Raw genomic sequence first — 16,903 nt, forward strand, 5'->3', positions numbered from 1 at the left:
GTCCACCGAGATGACATTAGGCCCGTAAACATTTCATGCTTACTCTACTCTCGGTTACGGGAGAGGCAGAGATTTTTTCCCTCCTCTGTCGGATCCTCAAGCAGTAAGTACTTCGTTTTTTAACGAGAAAACCTCTGATCTGTTCCCTGGGCTGTAGTACAACCAACCCGTCGCAATCAAGGGTGCTCTTTCTACTCGCGAAGCTCTCTTGGGTATGCGCAAGACGAATTCGTTTTGATTGTTGCCGAGGCGATGCGGTCACCGTTCTAGTTCAAAGCCACAACTGCAAAGGCATTCGTATGTTTGTATTCTGCCGCATCTACATAAACTGTTCCGGCGCACTGTCCGTATTTATTATGTAAGGCTTTGGCTAGTGCTTCTCTTCTACCCCCACTGTATGGAGTGCATGTTTTTGGGAAGTGGTTTGATTAGTAGGGCTGCCCTATAGTCGCGGGGCAAGTCCACTTTAGCGTCTTGATTCGTAGGCTGAAAGTTAATTCCAAGCCTGGTTAGAATACTCCTGCAAGTTCTGCCAGTTCAGTTCCGAGCTGAATGGTCCTTCGGCACACTTTTATCTGAAGTTGAAATGCGCGCCACTTTGCTGCGGAAGGATGTACATGACATTTGCTCCGAACGTAACAAAATAAGCACAAAATGTCTTTGAAATACAGAGGTGACTACTCTAAAAGACGAACAAAATTTCATAAAATACATTCGAACGACCTGCCTGAACGCGTACGTCGGCATTTTGTCGTTCCTGTCGAACGAAATGTTCTTTTCGACTTCTTTTGTTCTTTATCAGACTCGTTGAACAATGCATGTGTTAGGATCCGAGCACAAATAGAAGCGAAGAGGCTGCGGTTTGCAATATGTACTTATCATCCTTTCTTTTTACTTTTTCATTCACGCAGTCGCAGTTCCATTCATGATTCACGCGTCTTCTCACGTAGCAGACGACGCGGCTCCACAGAACACACGTCGCTTTATTTACACCTCCTTCTACGTGTCTTGAAAACCGGTGTTCCGACATTTTCAGCATTTTTACTGCTGTCACATCGCATTGTAAAGGTTCTGACTGGAGGGAAATTGAGTACGAAAGTCGTCCCAGCGACATTTGTGTCGGCCAGCCATCCGCGCTTGTTTTATTTTTACTGTTGCAGTTGATATGGCGACTCCGACGGGAAGAGACCGGTCAGGTTGCGATCCCGTCGAGAAATTTCTCATTTCGCCCGAAAACTGCGCCTTCCGCGGTGAAGGGAATGCCAACATCGTCGTCACGCTAAAGAATGTAAGTCGTCTTTCGCTCTTTTCTGCTCGGATGCCATCCTTTACCGCGCGGAGTACTGAAAGGGTGGCCGCGGTATTTCATTCGGGCTGTTTAATCTTGCCGTTTCTGACTCAAGTAGCTATCTTTATAAGCACCGGTTTATGTTGGCCTGTGGTTTTACTCAGGGGGATGATAAATGCACATCAACATTAACTGGCACCCAAGCTAAACTTATGTGTTGAACTGAGGAGCTTTGTACATACGTGCAGTCAATACACATACGAAGATGCCGGTTCAAACGTTTCTACGCTGTCTGTGCTAGACTGACGCCTGTTGTTGGTACTTGGCAGTTGTGATTATTCGCACTTTTTGAACGTCGTTTCGTGTCGCTTTTAGGGCATGTATGCGGATAGGGAGACGAATGTATGTACCTCGATATCATACCAAGGAAGGTAGAGCGGCCGGCTAAGGTCGAGTTCGCCGAGGATGTTTACCGGATACCCGATTAGGAGTGTTTACACGTTTGAAATGACCTTCGTCCTTTTGTGTGTATCCCAAGGTGTAGCCGACCAGTGGAGCCTTGTTCACTTTTTCCTGTTCGTTCTTCTTTGCAGGAGGATAAAGTCCTTCGTCTTCGTAAGACTCCTGCATTCTCTGAGGTAACTATTATCTCACGATAAGAAAACGTTTTCGTTTGTTCCCTGCATTACAAAGAGTATAAATTTATTTCTGTTGAGGAAGTTAAATAAAGCTTATAGAGTTAGGAACAGATGAATGAAAAGGACAGAAGAGTTTCTTCTTCATGATAAGTATTGTGGATGATGTGATCATTGAGGGCTCTTGTAATGCTTGCAAAGAAATACGTATAGTGCTGTTTTCTCTCACACAGGACACAATATCGCTGATTGGAGAGAGCTTGCAAAAATGTCATATGGAGGCAGACTTCATCGAAAATGTCATGAAGCCCTTGCTTGGAAGCCAGTTTGTTCGTCCCCCGGTAAGTTTTCTTCATGTCGTGTCTGAGAAGGGCACAGAGAATGAAAAGCATATGCCTAGATGTTAAACAGTGTGCAAGCGTTTTGAGAGCTGTGTGAAATGGATTTCTCTTTTTGAACTTCTGCAGAAGTCTGTTCACAAAGTGCTTTACTCTTTCAGGTTCTTATTCGACTGACAGCTGAAAATGTGAGGCTTATCAACAAAGCCGTGCAGTTGGACAGACCCCGTAAGTGCGATATGTTTATTGTAAATTTTTTAAAAATCTCAAGCTTATTCAGTATCACCTACAGTGAAGGTGAATGCAATAAAGATGTTACAGGAGGAAATCTGCAAGAAGGTAGCCTCTTTGTGTTGCGTTGTGGTTGTAATTAACTACTCTCATTCAGCTGTATGACTATGGGCAGAAGTTAGCAGTGGTGTTGTGCTGTTGTGGGTGCATTTGCACTTCACGTGGCACAAAATTAGGAGACATATATTGTTTACCATCACCTTTACACTCAACAAACCTTTCTGCTTTCACCAGGCAGCTCAGCTCTAGAGCTAGGATGTTGCAGCACGCCCCATTTACACATTCCACATTCCTACTATAAGCGGGTTTATCTATGCTGCAAGCAAGCCTCAGTGGGAAACGTAATATTTTCTCATATGTCGCTTGAATCCAGAACATGCAGTCGTACGTTAGAATCCTTGTTGTTTCATCCATACAGCAGCAATAATGCAAAGCTTGACTGTTTGTGAAAGCAATCATTGAGAGCAGTGGTGTAAGTTGCAGGCATTTCTGCCCTGAAATCATTCTCTCAACAGTGCACAGGCTAAAGAAGAATGTGAAAGAAGCTCCAACTGTTGGACTGCTGTTCCCCGACTACTGCACCTTGCCAAGTCACCTACGAAAATTTACTGAAGGTCCAGTGCTGTCAATTGAAATTAAGGTATGCTGAAAGTGTGTGATAAACTTGACAACATGTAAGCTGCTACTGTTGATCTTACATCATTCGTGTGCTTATTGTTCAGCCAAAGCAAGGCTTCCTGCCCAGCCCCCATGACCTTCCCTTGGAGCACCAGGTGCGGGCATCAGTCTGCCGATTTCACCTTGCCCAGACATTCAAGGTATGAAATGTATTGTAGGTGAGGTGGGGATGTTACTAGCCTATCTCATCTTCCATATTTATTTTTGCTCACAATATCCCCAAAAGGCCCTTGCTGGGGATATTGCATAGCAGGAGCAACACAGGCGCAGTTGCATTATCCATTTTTACAATTTGCATTCTTATCAAATTTTGTTCCAGTTTTTCAGTGATTGAAAATTTTTGTTTTTGAGGAAAGGAAATGGCACAGTATCTGTCTCACATATCTGGGTGGAACCTGAACCTAAGGGAAGGGAGGAAGGTAATTGCCACACATCTGAGGAAGGTGGGAGTGAAAGAATAAAGGCAGAAAGAGGTGCTGTAGTGGAGTGCTAGGGAATAATTTCGACCACCTGGGGATCTGCATTCCGCCTCCATCGAAACATGGGCCATGGTCTGGTTCGAAACCGTGTACTCCAGCTCAGTAAACGAGCGCCTTAACCACTGAGCCACTGCGGTGGGTTTTCTAGTGATCCAATTTTCATATTTGGTACAGTTAAATTGCATGTCTCTCTGTGGCTCCATTGGTATTTTATTGGCAGCGGATTGCATATTTATTTATGAGAAATTTTGAGTTCAATAAGGATTATTATTTTATGCCACAGAGTTCAAACTCATGATGGTGATGACATTGAAGAATTATAGACTTTGTGATTACTGATTGAAGGTGGATGGTGGTCTGTGTTCTAAACTTGGAGATTTGCCAGAGAACTCTCGATATCGATATCAATCGCAGTTTTCTTGTGAAAACTATCAGTGGGAGCAATGCCCCTATTCTGTTTTCTTTTTTTTTTGGCTGGTAAGAAGTCTGTTCACAGTGAAAGAGGACTTTTTGTCATTAGAATGCAGCGATCATTTGATACAGGCCAATGTCTGTTGTCATTGGTGGCCCTTTAACATGTTATAAATGCTAAGGAGCCAAAATGTGTAAAGGCACACTAAACAGTTATGCAAAAGAAATTCAGTCATAAATGACTGAATGACAAAACATAAATGGCATGAATGACATACATGACAAAAAATGTAAATAAAAAAAGGAAAAAACATAAATACGCTACAACAGACATAAAATGGGCTGCATAACGATATTAAAAAAAACATGTACATATGCTGCTAAATGCATAAGGTTATTAAAGCAGTTTCAAAACTGTTACCTTAAAAGGGGGGCATGTCATCTGTTTATTTCTAATAATTTTTTCATTGTTCCAAGTTTTATAAATGTCCACAAAATATGTTGTTTTTTAAGGTCACCAAGGGCCGGATATCGTCGCTAAGTATGTACTGCCCCCTGGACCTGTTCAGTGGGTAAGTTTCTTACCTGACAAACAATAACTTACCAGGTGATCAAAGGTTAAAAAGAAGTGAAGCCTTAAACATGTTTCCTTTACTTGACCAAAAAAGATGGGCAATGCTCTCATAAGAAATATTGAGGTGACCTAATTGGTCTCGCATCTTGTATTTTGCGCTTGAAAGTATTGCTGGCTGCATGTGTGTTTGTTGCAGCTCTTAATTCAAGTGTTGTCTGTTCGACCCCTTGAGTATGATCAGTGTGGTAAAAAAAATTTGCATTGCTAATTCACTTTGCTATGAAATAAATTAAAAGCACTGCTTTTCAAAAATAAGGAAAATTCATTGCACCAGGTATTTTCTGTGTCACAGTGTGCACAAATGAGGCAGTGTTGGAACCTTCAGGCTTGGAAATATGAAAAAAATTCAGGGGGCACCTTGGCTCTCTAAAGTGCTGCAAGGCGAAAGCGTTTCCTGGCGCTCTGTTTGTTTTTATTTACTGTTTTATTCATATTTTTTTAATTTTTGCTCCTTTTCTTGTTTTTAGTTTTTATTTTTATCCTATTTTATTTTGTTTTTATTTTTGCTTATTTTCTTATTTTTCTTTTCTTGACTTTATTCCTTTTATTTTATTTATGAAACCTATGCATTCACTAGATGCGCCTTTATTCATGCTGGAACCTTGAGCCTTCATGGCAGACTGGTAGCGTCTTCTCTTCAAATGCCAAAGGCCCTGGTTCGATTCCCACCCTCGGCGCAGTTTCTTTTTAAGCAGTGACGCCGAAAGGCGGACAAATCTGCCGACGCGTCTGTCGACATTCCTGCCGACGCGTCTGTCGACACCCCTGCCGACGCGTCTGTCGACATTCCTGCCGACGCGTCTGTCGACACTCCTGCCGACACGTCTGCTAACGACAGTATGAGGCATTAAAGGCTTTCGCCTTAATACCTTGTGAACGACTGGCTTCATGTACGACATTTTTGAACAGGAATTTCGGGACAAACAGAGCTCAGCTGTAGCGTTAAGGGTTGAAATTTCAGCGGTTCTTCCTTGCCAGGTGTCCGAGACGAATGAGAAATGCCCTCAAGGAGCTCCTCTACCATCCTCAGAACAACCTTAGGATTTTCAAGGTAAGTTATTCTGAATATTCCTACCTTGCATTCGCAAAGTGATATGGTAGCCATGACTATGAGCTGTTGGTGACACGAAAGTGACGATATCTTATGCGAAATCTCACAATAACATCGCTCACTGTGCTGTTTCTTACAGAATAAAGAACTCGTGTTCAGTGAAGAGTCAAGAAGCAGCCTAGAAGTTGTCTTGAAAGACATCTTCCACGAATCATGTCTAGTCAGGTAGGTACTACTGAGGGAAAGAGCAACATTCCACGCAGCCTTGCTAAGCCTATCTGCTTACACTTTTGTGTCAGTACAAGTAACACCTAATCCCTTTAGTGCCATATTTTTTAAAACACTTCGCTCTTCATCTTGCTTTGCGCAGTAAAACCTTTATAAAACATTTGTCTTAGGCTTAATCATTTAAGTCCCCAATTGAGTTGCACTGATATCCAAGATACTCTGAAACCTTCAAAAATTCTTTCACATTTTTTTTTTTTGGTGGGGTGGGGGGGGGGGATATGCTCAGATCCTCTTGCTTGCCATTTCTTTCTTTTTTTTCTCAGTATTTTCCACAACTTTTCTTGATGTTTCCTTTTTTTTACTCTCCACAGTACAGAAGACAACCTGTGCCTCCTGGTCACAAAAGTCCTTCGGCATCCTTACCCAGGCACTATCATGACTGATGCTGTCACCAGCGTGAATGATGTTAACGTGCCGCAATCTTGCCCATCTTCCCATCCGTGCACCTGTACCACCAGTGAGTGGGTCACATCTTCTACGATATCTCTTCTACAATATCAGTCTGTCGTATAAATATTAAAGGCAGACCTTGAAATTGTTCCTTTGGACAGGCCAGACAGGCAGACAGGACAGACTGCATGCGTTTAGAAATGATGACTTCTAAGCTGGCCTTTTAAGATGCTAACAACAGACTTCAGCATTTGCTTTTGAAGTGCTCCTCGTGATAGTTTTAACTACATCATGTTCAAATCACTATAGTTACTGTGCTAGGGTACCCATTTGATGAGAAACATTCTATTGGAAAGTGTCCTATATGAATAGATTACTGCATTGTGGCAAAGAATGCCTTCACTGAAAACTGAGCTTTTATAAACTAGAAAGATGCCAAGTGCATTTTTGTTTGTGGATCTCTAAGCCTAGACCAAGCCACTACTCACTTCTACTTGGCGATCACAGAGACTGTAAACCCCTCCATGTAATCACGAACGTTGTGAGTTTGAAATGAGTTGCGGGGAAAATTATTCCGTGTTTAACTCCAACTTTCTTAATTAAATATTAAATACTAACATCTTATGCTACTAAACGAATGGCAACAAAGCCGCAAAAAGCCAGTCAGTGGAGTTTCTCTTGAAAGGGAAAGAAATATTGTGTACGGACAGCATGGAGAAGGACAGAGAAGTAGAGAACAATGAGACGAGACATTGTTTTTACCACTAGTCTGAGCTAGAGCTGCTTAGGCTTGCACGGTTGCGCTACTGTAATAAAAGCCTATGTTTGTTGCTGAGCATATTAGGATGAAGCTATCCTCACAGACTTTTAAAGGTGCACTGAAGAGGATTCTGAACATGTCTTTTTGCCGCGGGAACTCGATCCACACGTTCCTAGCATTCTTAGAAACAGTGACTTATTGCCCTGTGTGGCCGATTTCCCCAATTAAAACGAATTAACGTCCGGCTCCCGCCTTTTTTTTTTTAATTCTGCCTCGTACGGTGGGTGGAGTCGACCAACGCTTGGAGCGCCTTTCATCCAGTCCTGTGGAGGCTTTGCTTTCAATTTATTTTGATATTTTGGTTTCCATGAATAAATAGCTTCATTCACAGATAATATAGCCGCAAAATAAGCCCGAAGAAATAAAAATACGTGCGGACTATTTGCTACTACGGACTACTACGTATTACTCCGCCGATGGCAGAGCGGCAAGCTGCCACGGGACTGGGTGAAAGGCGCTCCACACGTTGGTCGACTCCGCCCACTGTACGAGGCAGAATTAAAAAAAAAAGGCGGGAGCCGGACATTAATTCGATTTAATTGGGGAAATCGGCCACACAGGGCAGTAAATCGCAGTTTCTAAGAATGCTCGGAACGTGTAGATTGAGTTCCCATGGCAAAAAGACAAGTTCAGATTCCTCTTCAGTGCACCTTTAAGTTTTGTGCTCGCAAAGGAAACATCTTTTCTGGAGACCAAGCTGTGCACCCATGGAGCTGCTGATCAGTGGGAAAAGAAAATTGTGGTTGCTTTTCTCTAGGAATGAAAGCAGACCACCGACTTCCACGTGGGAGCGTCTTGGACCGTGTGCTGAGGACACAACGCCTGGGGTGCATCGATGTCGCTGCAGCCTACCCGTTGTACCGCAGTCTCAAGGATACCCTCCAGTGTGCGGGTGAAAAAGTTCCCCTGTGAGTTGTTCTTTGCTTGGCTTGGGCTTATTCAACTTTTTTTTTTTTTGGCATTGAATTGCAAGGTGTATGCACAGTATCACCATCTGTGTTTGGGTTGTCGCTCCGTGCTGTGAGGCTGAAATGCCGAGAGGCAGCAACCTTTAGGCTTTTAGAAGTAGAGGCATAATAAAATTAGAAGGAGATGTTTAGTGGTACTCAGTCTTCTTTCTTGGTGATGTTAACACAAAACTGAGGCAGTTTTTACATGGTCTACTCGACAAGTCTATTGTCGAGTAGAAATGTGCCCAGCTATACGGTATAGTCAAATAGGGTAGTTAGCTGTGGGAGCTCTGTTTGGGGTGCTTACCTCACGAGAGATGTCTTTACCACCGCTTTTGTCAAAGTCATAACTTTCATCTTTCATGCAGGGATGCGTCGTTGAAATGCGTTGTTGCATGAATGCAAGAATGAAGCGGCTTTTCCCCGTCCCTTCCAGCTAATGGTGTTGGCCGATTCTCATGACCTTGCTAGGGTGACAATGCGGGAAGTGGCTGATGATCCCCCCATACTAGCAGGGTCATGCGAATCGACCGATGCTATTGACTGCAAAAGGGTCCTTTGACTGAGAAAAGACCCTTCGTTCTTGAATTGTATCAGACTATAGGCCGGTGTCACTTTTATGTGCTATGTGTATGTTGCGCCTTGTGTCTGTGTTCTTACGAGAGTGGCAGAAGTCTGATAATGCTGTTCTTTCCAGCCCATGGCTCATTGAGAGCTGCACTCAACCATTTTTTTTTTGTCTCGGTACTCTCACGGGCAGCGAGTCTAGTTTCACACTTTTCACCACTTTTTTTCTTCTGCGTATTTTGCTCAGGGCCGAGTACCTGAAAGATGGCCACCCTGCGCCTTGTCTACCCAAAGCTGTCGGCTGTCGTGACCGTCAGAACTACGAGACAGACCACGTGTTTGCCTGTCGCAAGGTACTGGTCGCTGTGCTAACACTTTTAAGGTGAAAGCCTTTAGTCGCTCATCGTTGTCGACAGAAGGTTGTTAGCAGAGGTGCCACGCTTTTCTAGTCAGACCAGAAAAAAAAATCTTTGTGCACGATGGGATTCGAACCACCGTCCTTCCGTTCCGCAGCCGAGCGTGCTAATGGCTGCGCTACTTCCTGCCAACACATACGTAGTTCTCCTGGTCTAGGACGCTGCAGAGTGTTTGCAGAAAGGTGTCGAATCAGAAGGATGCCTCCCAAACGCCCTGCAGCTTCCCCAGCATTTAAGATTCACAAACAATTGTGTACTTAATTAACATCTTAACCACACATCAGTGACACAAGCAGCAACACTGCACTTAAGGCTTTCGCCTCACTGCGCTTTAGGTCAACAAAGTGCCCCACTGAATTTTTTAACTTCGTCTTGACTAGGCTGCAGAATGGTTGCAATTCTGTGCTTAACAATTGTCTTGTCAGCGTAACCATTTTGCATGCCAGAAGCATAGTAACTTTCAAGTTCTTCTCAGGCTGTCTAATGCCGAAGAGTACGTAGTGAGGAAAATTTGCCTAAGTATTGCCAGTCATAAAATGATTTATATTTTATGTCTGCTACTCTCTCCACTGTTTTTGCATGTTTATATTTTAATTGCAGTTTAACGTACTGCGAAAATTTTGCAATGCTTCTACTTTTATTGTGTGCTGCTTGCATTTACCGTACTTGTATGCTTGTGAAGGTAACTGAGTCCTTCATCTTTACTTCTCCAGATCTGGGAATTCTTGGTGGCACTAACAGCTCGTGACTGCTCTATCATGCTGTCTCTGCAGAGGCTGTCATCTGCGTAAGCTGTTTTGTTTCGTTTAATTTAGCCATACAAAGCTAGCTGTCATGCACAAAGGCTGATGAGTTCTGGTACTAATGGTAATTAATTAGTGGCAATTAGATGCTTGTTGCATTTTTCAGTGTATTCTCTGCACTTGAGTTTGACCACATCATGAGGTAGAAACGTATGAACCTTTGTGTACAGTGCACACAATTGTAGTGTAGGAACACATTCAACGTTTAATGTGAATTAAAGCTTAAATTAAAACTTTAGGCACAAGCTATGTAGCACAATTGTAGCGTAGTTTCAGTACTTGCCAGTACTTTCAGTACTCTTGTAGTTTCAGTACTTATCACATCATGAGGCCCAATGTACTGTCATATGCTGAAGCTCTGTGTACTTACTGTTACAACTGACAGATGCTTGTCCCTTTTTCTCGTATGTTTGCATCATTTGGTCACATTGAGCTTTGAACAATCTAGAACCACAATTTTTGTGAGAATTTTAGGCTAGGCTAGGCTAGGCTAGGTTAGGCTAGGCTAGGTTAGGCTAGGTTAGGCTAGGTTAGGCTAGGTTAGGTTAGGTTAGGTTAGGTCAGGTCAGGTCACGTCATGTCAGGATAGGTTAGGTTAGGTTAAAGTACTAGGTGCTTTGCCTTAATGGGTCATATCTGAGCAGTTTAGAAATCACATTGTTCTAGACTGCTGTTGCCAGTGTTGTCACATGCCATACATTTTTTTCCCCTCATTGTATATCAGGGCTAAATTGCAGTCTTGGGAGCAGGACTCCGTTGTGGAGGACAGCTGTGGACAGGCCTACCTCTTCTCAGTGGCCGTCGTAGACCTGGATCCCAAGTCGGTGGACAAACTTGAGAAGGTCTACTTTGACGACTGCAGCATGATCCAAACTGCTTGTGCATGACAGTGTGGGAGCTTAGTGCAACCATATGTGCCAAGTGGTGGCTCTTGCTGGCACTGATGTTCTCTTATTTAGCCGTCACCGATTTTAATCTAGGAAATGGTCAAGACCCGATGATGCTTGACAATCAAGGGCATGTAATTTTTTGTGAGGAAGGTTGTAAAATTATTGTGATCAATGAGGCATTAGATCCTCACACTGGTATTTTCTGACATTTCCTTTTAGCTTTTTGATGGATTAAATTTTATAGCTTCTATCCGAACCTGTTGAGAAAAATTATCATTTCGCTGAAATACATGGTTGCTACACAGGTTTGGGAAGGATGGAAATGTTCTTTGATTATGTAGGGGAAGAGCTCCTGGTTTTGTGTTGTTCTACCTTTATGTGGCATTGGAATGCTTTGGGGTGCAAAATGTAGTGCCACTCTTGGCCACTGTGTACGCCCAGGTGAATTGTCCAATACATTTATATACATGTATTTATATACATTTATATACATAAATGTATATAAATACATTTATATACATAGTACAGTCGCCGTCAAAAGTAAATGGAAGGCGACTTTGTAAAAGAAATTAATTTCTTTAAATCTAAAACATAATGGTCCATGTTTGTTGGTGCTCAGTGCCATTCAAACAGTCACGATTAGTCTGCAGATATGTATTCAAGGATGCATGAATTGAGCGGGCAATGATTAAATTTTTTCGTTAATATTGCCTTCCTTTTACTTTTGACGGCACCTGTACATAAATTTCCAATACATTTATTATTTTTAACATTTTCAAATACATCCTGCATCGGCACCATAAACAGGGTTGTGTGCCAGAATTTATTGTATCACGTTTAAAAAAAAAAGGAATGGCATGCCTTTCTGCATATATCATTTAGTCCCTGCTTACGAGTCCATGCACACAATGCTTTAAGAGGCATTTTTATATCCTTATGCATCAGTATTACAAAGGTATTCCAAGTAGACTTTGTGACTTTCTGTGGAGGGGAACACTTCCCGTGCCACTACAGCACTTCTATCCTATTTCCCTGGAATAGAGGCATTATAATGACAAGAAGTGGGATGTATCCATGACAGAGGACCACTGCCAGAAATGAGAAGTGTCATGCAGTGCTCAGAAAATAGCCCTTTATCTGTCAAGAGGAACAGTCATGCGATATTGCATTTATATCTACAACTTTACTAAAGTCAGACCTTGTCAGTATGTTGACCAAGTTGCACATGTTTCAACATGCTGAATCAAGGTTTATTACTGGTGCTTTTGCTTTGTTGTCATGTTTTAGCCGTCATTTCTGCGAAGTTTATATGCAAACCGGTGATATGCCAGGGCTGTTTCTCATGTGCTTCTTTAACTCTCTTCCTGGTGTTGTGAAAAAGAACATGATCTCTCGGCAGCCTATTACTGCCTAAATTGAATGGCATGTGGAGGCTGGAGGTACCCAACTTCCATGGTGCTGTCAATTCAAATCAGTCATTTTGTTCATGCCAGAGCCACTAGACTCTGTGCTAGCCTCTGCTTTGGGCTCAGAAGAGATAAGCAGTAACGGGTTTTCACGCAGTGCGGATAATGTCAGCCATTGTACCTGTGAGCCCAGGCATTTAACTCTACACTTCGAGGCTCTCTGCAGCCGTTTTCATTGTGATTGTGTCGTCTGTGGCAGGAGGTCTTTTGCAGTTTGTCAGTTGGTTCTGCATGCCTCTTATGGTTCCCTGACTCTTATATTCTAAAGCCATCGAATCCTTACTGTAAAACCTAATTAGTTCAATCCCAGTTAAGGGGGAATGAGGGGATCGAAGCCAACTTTTCTATTTTTGAACTTAGAGTGATGAAATTTGGCAGGCTGGCTTAAATCAGCATCAAACAATCAGATATAAAGTTTCACAATGACAGCTTCAGTAGCTTCCCTTTTATCATTGTTTATATGCTGTCCCCATGTTGCTTGCTTGTGGAAAGCCTAGCATGAAAAAAAAACTGGCTAAGGTCTGTAAACCCTTTTAATATGTACTAAGAAGTGTGGTGTAAGTCAAGACTCTTATTTTTTTTTTTAATTTCTCTGCTCTTTTCTTTTTAAAGGACACAATATGCACCTTCTTTTATGTTTAGAGTGTATCATGCTCTAATTACCATGTAATAAAAACATGTGAGCCTAAATGGCAAATCTGAGACTGTCTTAACGCAGACCACATCTCAGTGATCACAACAAAACAATCTGGGTAAAAATCTATGCTCTCATTGCTGTGCTATGCTTTCCACGAGCAAGGTATTAAGCTCAAAACAAACTTTCGAGAAAACAAGCCTGAAAGTTCTAAGCTAGCAGCCACTGTCTATGTGCAGATGCTGACAAATATATTTATTTGGAGCGCTTAAAGTTTATTTTTGGGTGAAATATTTCAGTACAACATAGAAAGAGTGTTGGAGATGCCAAAAAGTATACTTTTCAAAAATCAACTTTTTTCGTGATTTTTGTGATCTGATCACCAAATCCCCCCTCAATTTGTAAATCTCGATAATTTAGACTACTGGCTTGGCCCCTGTGGATGCCCGTGTATGTCTATGGCTTTGGACACAGCTGGCCTCGCACTGGTTTTAGTTCGAACGCATTCCAGAAGGGAGGCAGTGTCGATGTATGAATTGTTTGAGCAACCGATTGACCAAATGCAGCTCCTCAAGCCTGAATCATATAGTAGTGCACGCTACAGCAGATGTAACGTCGAGTTTTCTTAGCTTTGCCACCAGCCTACGGTGACTGCAATGACGTGCATTTACGTCATGTCTGTGTGCAAGGTTCTTCAGTTCTTTCAGTGCGCCAAAACTGCGTGTTTGTCATGTACTGTTTGCGGTCATTGCAGTGAAGCCTTCTCATACGTGACAGCACCACTTGAAAACCGAGCCTTGAACTGAAATCAAAGTGAGAACAGAAGTGCTGGCGTACCTAATTTGCATTTGGCCGAACCACACTTTAGTATATCGTCTGCCCTTTTTTTTTTTAAACTAATTCAACTAATGCGACCATTTTTTTGCAGTCCCGTCCCATGAGATCGAAATTAGTGACGCTTTACTTATTATCGATTAAGTGGTGTAAATGTGGAATGAAAGGCTTGTAAAGTCAGTGCTTCTACTGTGGCAAATTTCAACTCTACTTTACAATTACAGGTGGCTGGCCAGCTTTAAAAATGGTGCATTAATCCGACAATCATCAGGAGCCTCCGGAAAGTGATGTTATACATGGTCTTATGAGGCCTTGCGCTCAGTAAAGCGTTATGCTAGTTGGTAGCACATTAAAAGCGAAATGTACCGTATTTTCCGGTGTATAAGATGCGGCTTTTTTTCAGAAATCTTGCTGGTGCGTCCTATACAAGGGTGCCTCTTATACGCTAATTTTTCGCGTTTTTTTGTTTTTGTGAGTTCAGAAGTTAACTCAGGTTCATGCTCAAGCTTTTTTCATCGAAAAAATATCACTACCAATGACACGGTTGTAACGCGGTTAATACTTCAACACGGGGACCGCTGTGCGCAGCTTTTCTTAGGTGAACTTTATCATGAAACAGCTGGGATGACGACTTCCGGGATCACAAACACGCAACCGTTTCGGAGGCCCCTAGCAAAAGTAATGTGAAATGCCAAAAGATGAAGACAATCGCTCTTCTCGCCATTGTCAAGACAAGCCGGTGTTCTTTTTTAGCCACCCTTTGCAACTTTGCTCCGTGTACGTAGTACGAAGAGAATGCTGCAGCCGTGTTGCCGCCAGAAATGGGCGAACTTTTTGATAGCGTATACGAAGATGAAGACTTCATAGGTTTTAAGTAGAAATAAAATGTTGTTATGGACATAATGCAGAGCGCTTTCGGTTTTTCTTTTTTCTAAAACGTGGGCGGGTATAGCGTGAGTGTTGCCATTTTCAATCACTTAGCGTGGCTTAAGAATTTGTCACAGGTACAGTGAATTTCGCGATGGTCGCTCAAGCGTGTTTAATTCTCACTAGCCTAACCGGTTAAATTGGGGTGCGTGTTATATACCAACTTTTTCAATGACAGCCTGCATATATGGCGGGTGCGTCTTATACACCGGAAAATACGGTACCTTGTGCAGGAGAATGACACCTCAGCTTTCTTAAAGTTTGCTTGGTAAAGTTTGTGCATTTGTCACGTGCTGTTCGTGGTTTTCGAGGTGGAGTCTCCTCATATGTGCCAACACTGTTTGTGAGGAGGCTCTGCGCTACATCATCTCACTATGAAAGAAGCCACGAAAGCCTCGACTATTATGCAGCAGTTCTGCTTGCACACTGCAATGTGCATGTAGTAGATCATTTAATAGAACTGTGAAAAATTGCACATGATACACGGAGTATCAGTTGTCGGAGTGTCACTTGAATTAGGTGTGGCTGTTTGGACACCTGGCACTCGAGACCAAAACTGCTTGGGCTGTTTCGGCTCTTTCTTCTTTTTCTGTGCCCTGCTTGTTTGCGTAATAGGAACTGGCCTAAGGAAACAAGCAAAAAGCATCTGCAAAGCTGGTGCTGGACCTTTTTAATCAAGCTATCATGGAGCTTTCACACAGTTTTACGGCGACAGCTGTCAGCGGCTCGGACTGCGAGATTTCGGTTGTAGTGCTATCCGCATCATGAGCAGCTGTGGGATGAGGCATGCACGAGATGATTAGCACGTGCTTTTAATCATGAAGCACATGCTGGCAGGAACCTTCTGATTCGACGTTACCATGACCACCATCTCACATTTATTTATTTATTTTGTGTACCTTCAGGGCCAGAGGCGCAATAGAAGGAAATTACCCCAGTGAAAATTCAGATAGCAAAACTAATAGCCTATTTGCTCATTGAGAACTAAAAGGCAATCAGTTTAATAAGAAATGCATCAAATAGGAAGTGTGATAGGCTACTAAGCTTTCTGATGTTGCAAAGTAGCATTCGCAGGGCCATCATATATACCTATATATATATGTAGGCAGCCTTCAATTGGCTTTTATAGCCCTTGTGAACAGCTCATCGATATGTACTGGTTGGCGAGTTGATCAGCAAAGCTGTCTAAAAAAACATCATGACAAAGTATTCATATGTGTCATAAAAAAAAAGGTTTGCCTCTGTTTTAACAATGTCAAACAGAAGTTTGACACTGTTACCTGAAGACCGCAATAACTGCCAACGTCAAAGAAGTTGCCACTGTTCGTGTTTTAAATTGTACTTGAATGCTCCCTTGTGGACAATTTCAAACCCACTTCAGACTAATAGAGGACTTGTACAGCGAATACAAGAATGTATTATAATTTGCGCTGGGGTAGCGACATGTGTGCATGGGAGAGGAGGTTGTGCACGGCCCTTCTCTATGTGCTGGCGCTCCAACCCTCTAGCTGTCACTAAATTTCACGTTGTCGTAATTGTGGCACCAATTTTTTTTTTTCACTATGACTACAATTTGCTTCCAAAGCTCCTGCATACAGGTTTCAACTCCTGCTTTTGTTAGTGCAATGATTTTAGCACATTTCTGGCATGCTTTTTCTGTAAAAAAGGGGGACCATAACAGGCATGCAAAAATCAAGGCTGCAGATCGCGGGCTCATTTTTTTTTCAGGTGCTTTCTGTTACGTGGACCGTAAGATAATGCTGATATGAGACACATTTGTGACAAGTTCAGCTTGATGTTGTCGGACTTTAGTAAATGCTGCAGTCTTATATCGGCCCTAGTCGTCGAGTGTGCTCACGCTAGTGTATTTCCGCACTACATATTCTGTGATTGTCATTAACATGTGATTGTGATCCCAGAGAAGATACTTAATGTAATACTGTTGCGGTAAAATAAAGTACAACTAAGTTCAGTCTCGGTGTTTTGTACTACTGGAGATTTGAAGATCAACATTACTTGATGGCAGACACATAGCAATGCAAGAAAAGCTATTCAGCATTCTCTCAGGTGCTCTTGGTCTGTCAAAATCAGCAGATATATTCCTCGATGGCAG

At 42.4% G+C, this 16,903-nt stretch overlaps 1 protein-coding gene across 1 annotated transcript; it reads left to right on the forward strand.

Moving 5' to 3' along the window:
* Window positions 1-711: 711 nt before the first annotated feature.
* Ipk1 (Inositol phosphate kinase 1) lies at window positions 712-16,762 on the forward strand. The gene is made up of 15 exons (XM_089572044.1): window positions 712-871; window positions 1,161-1,288; window positions 1,882-1,926; window positions 2,157-2,264; window positions 2,423-2,489; window positions 3,068-3,192; window positions 3,275-3,370; window positions 4,634-4,692; window positions 5,733-5,805; window positions 5,945-6,030; window positions 6,405-6,550; window positions 8,061-8,211; window positions 9,068-9,173; window positions 9,950-10,023; window positions 10,764-16,762. The coding sequence occupies exons 2-15, from the start codon at window positions 1,166-1,168 to the stop codon at window positions 10,924-10,926; spliced, it is 1,422 nt and encodes a 473-aa protein (XP_089428170.1). The 5' UTR covers window positions 712-871; window positions 1,161-1,165; the 3' UTR covers window positions 10,927-16,762.
* The last annotated feature ends 141 nt before the right edge of the window (window positions 16,763-16,903 follow it).

The sequence above is a fragment of the Amblyomma mixtum genome, chromosome 2 (assembly GCF_055824585.1).
Source record: "Amblyomma mixtum isolate Tamu chromosome 2, ASM5582458v1, whole genome shotgun sequence".
In the NCBI taxonomy this organism is placed as follows: domain Eukaryota; kingdom Metazoa; phylum Arthropoda; class Arachnida; order Ixodida; family Ixodidae; genus Amblyomma; species Amblyomma mixtum.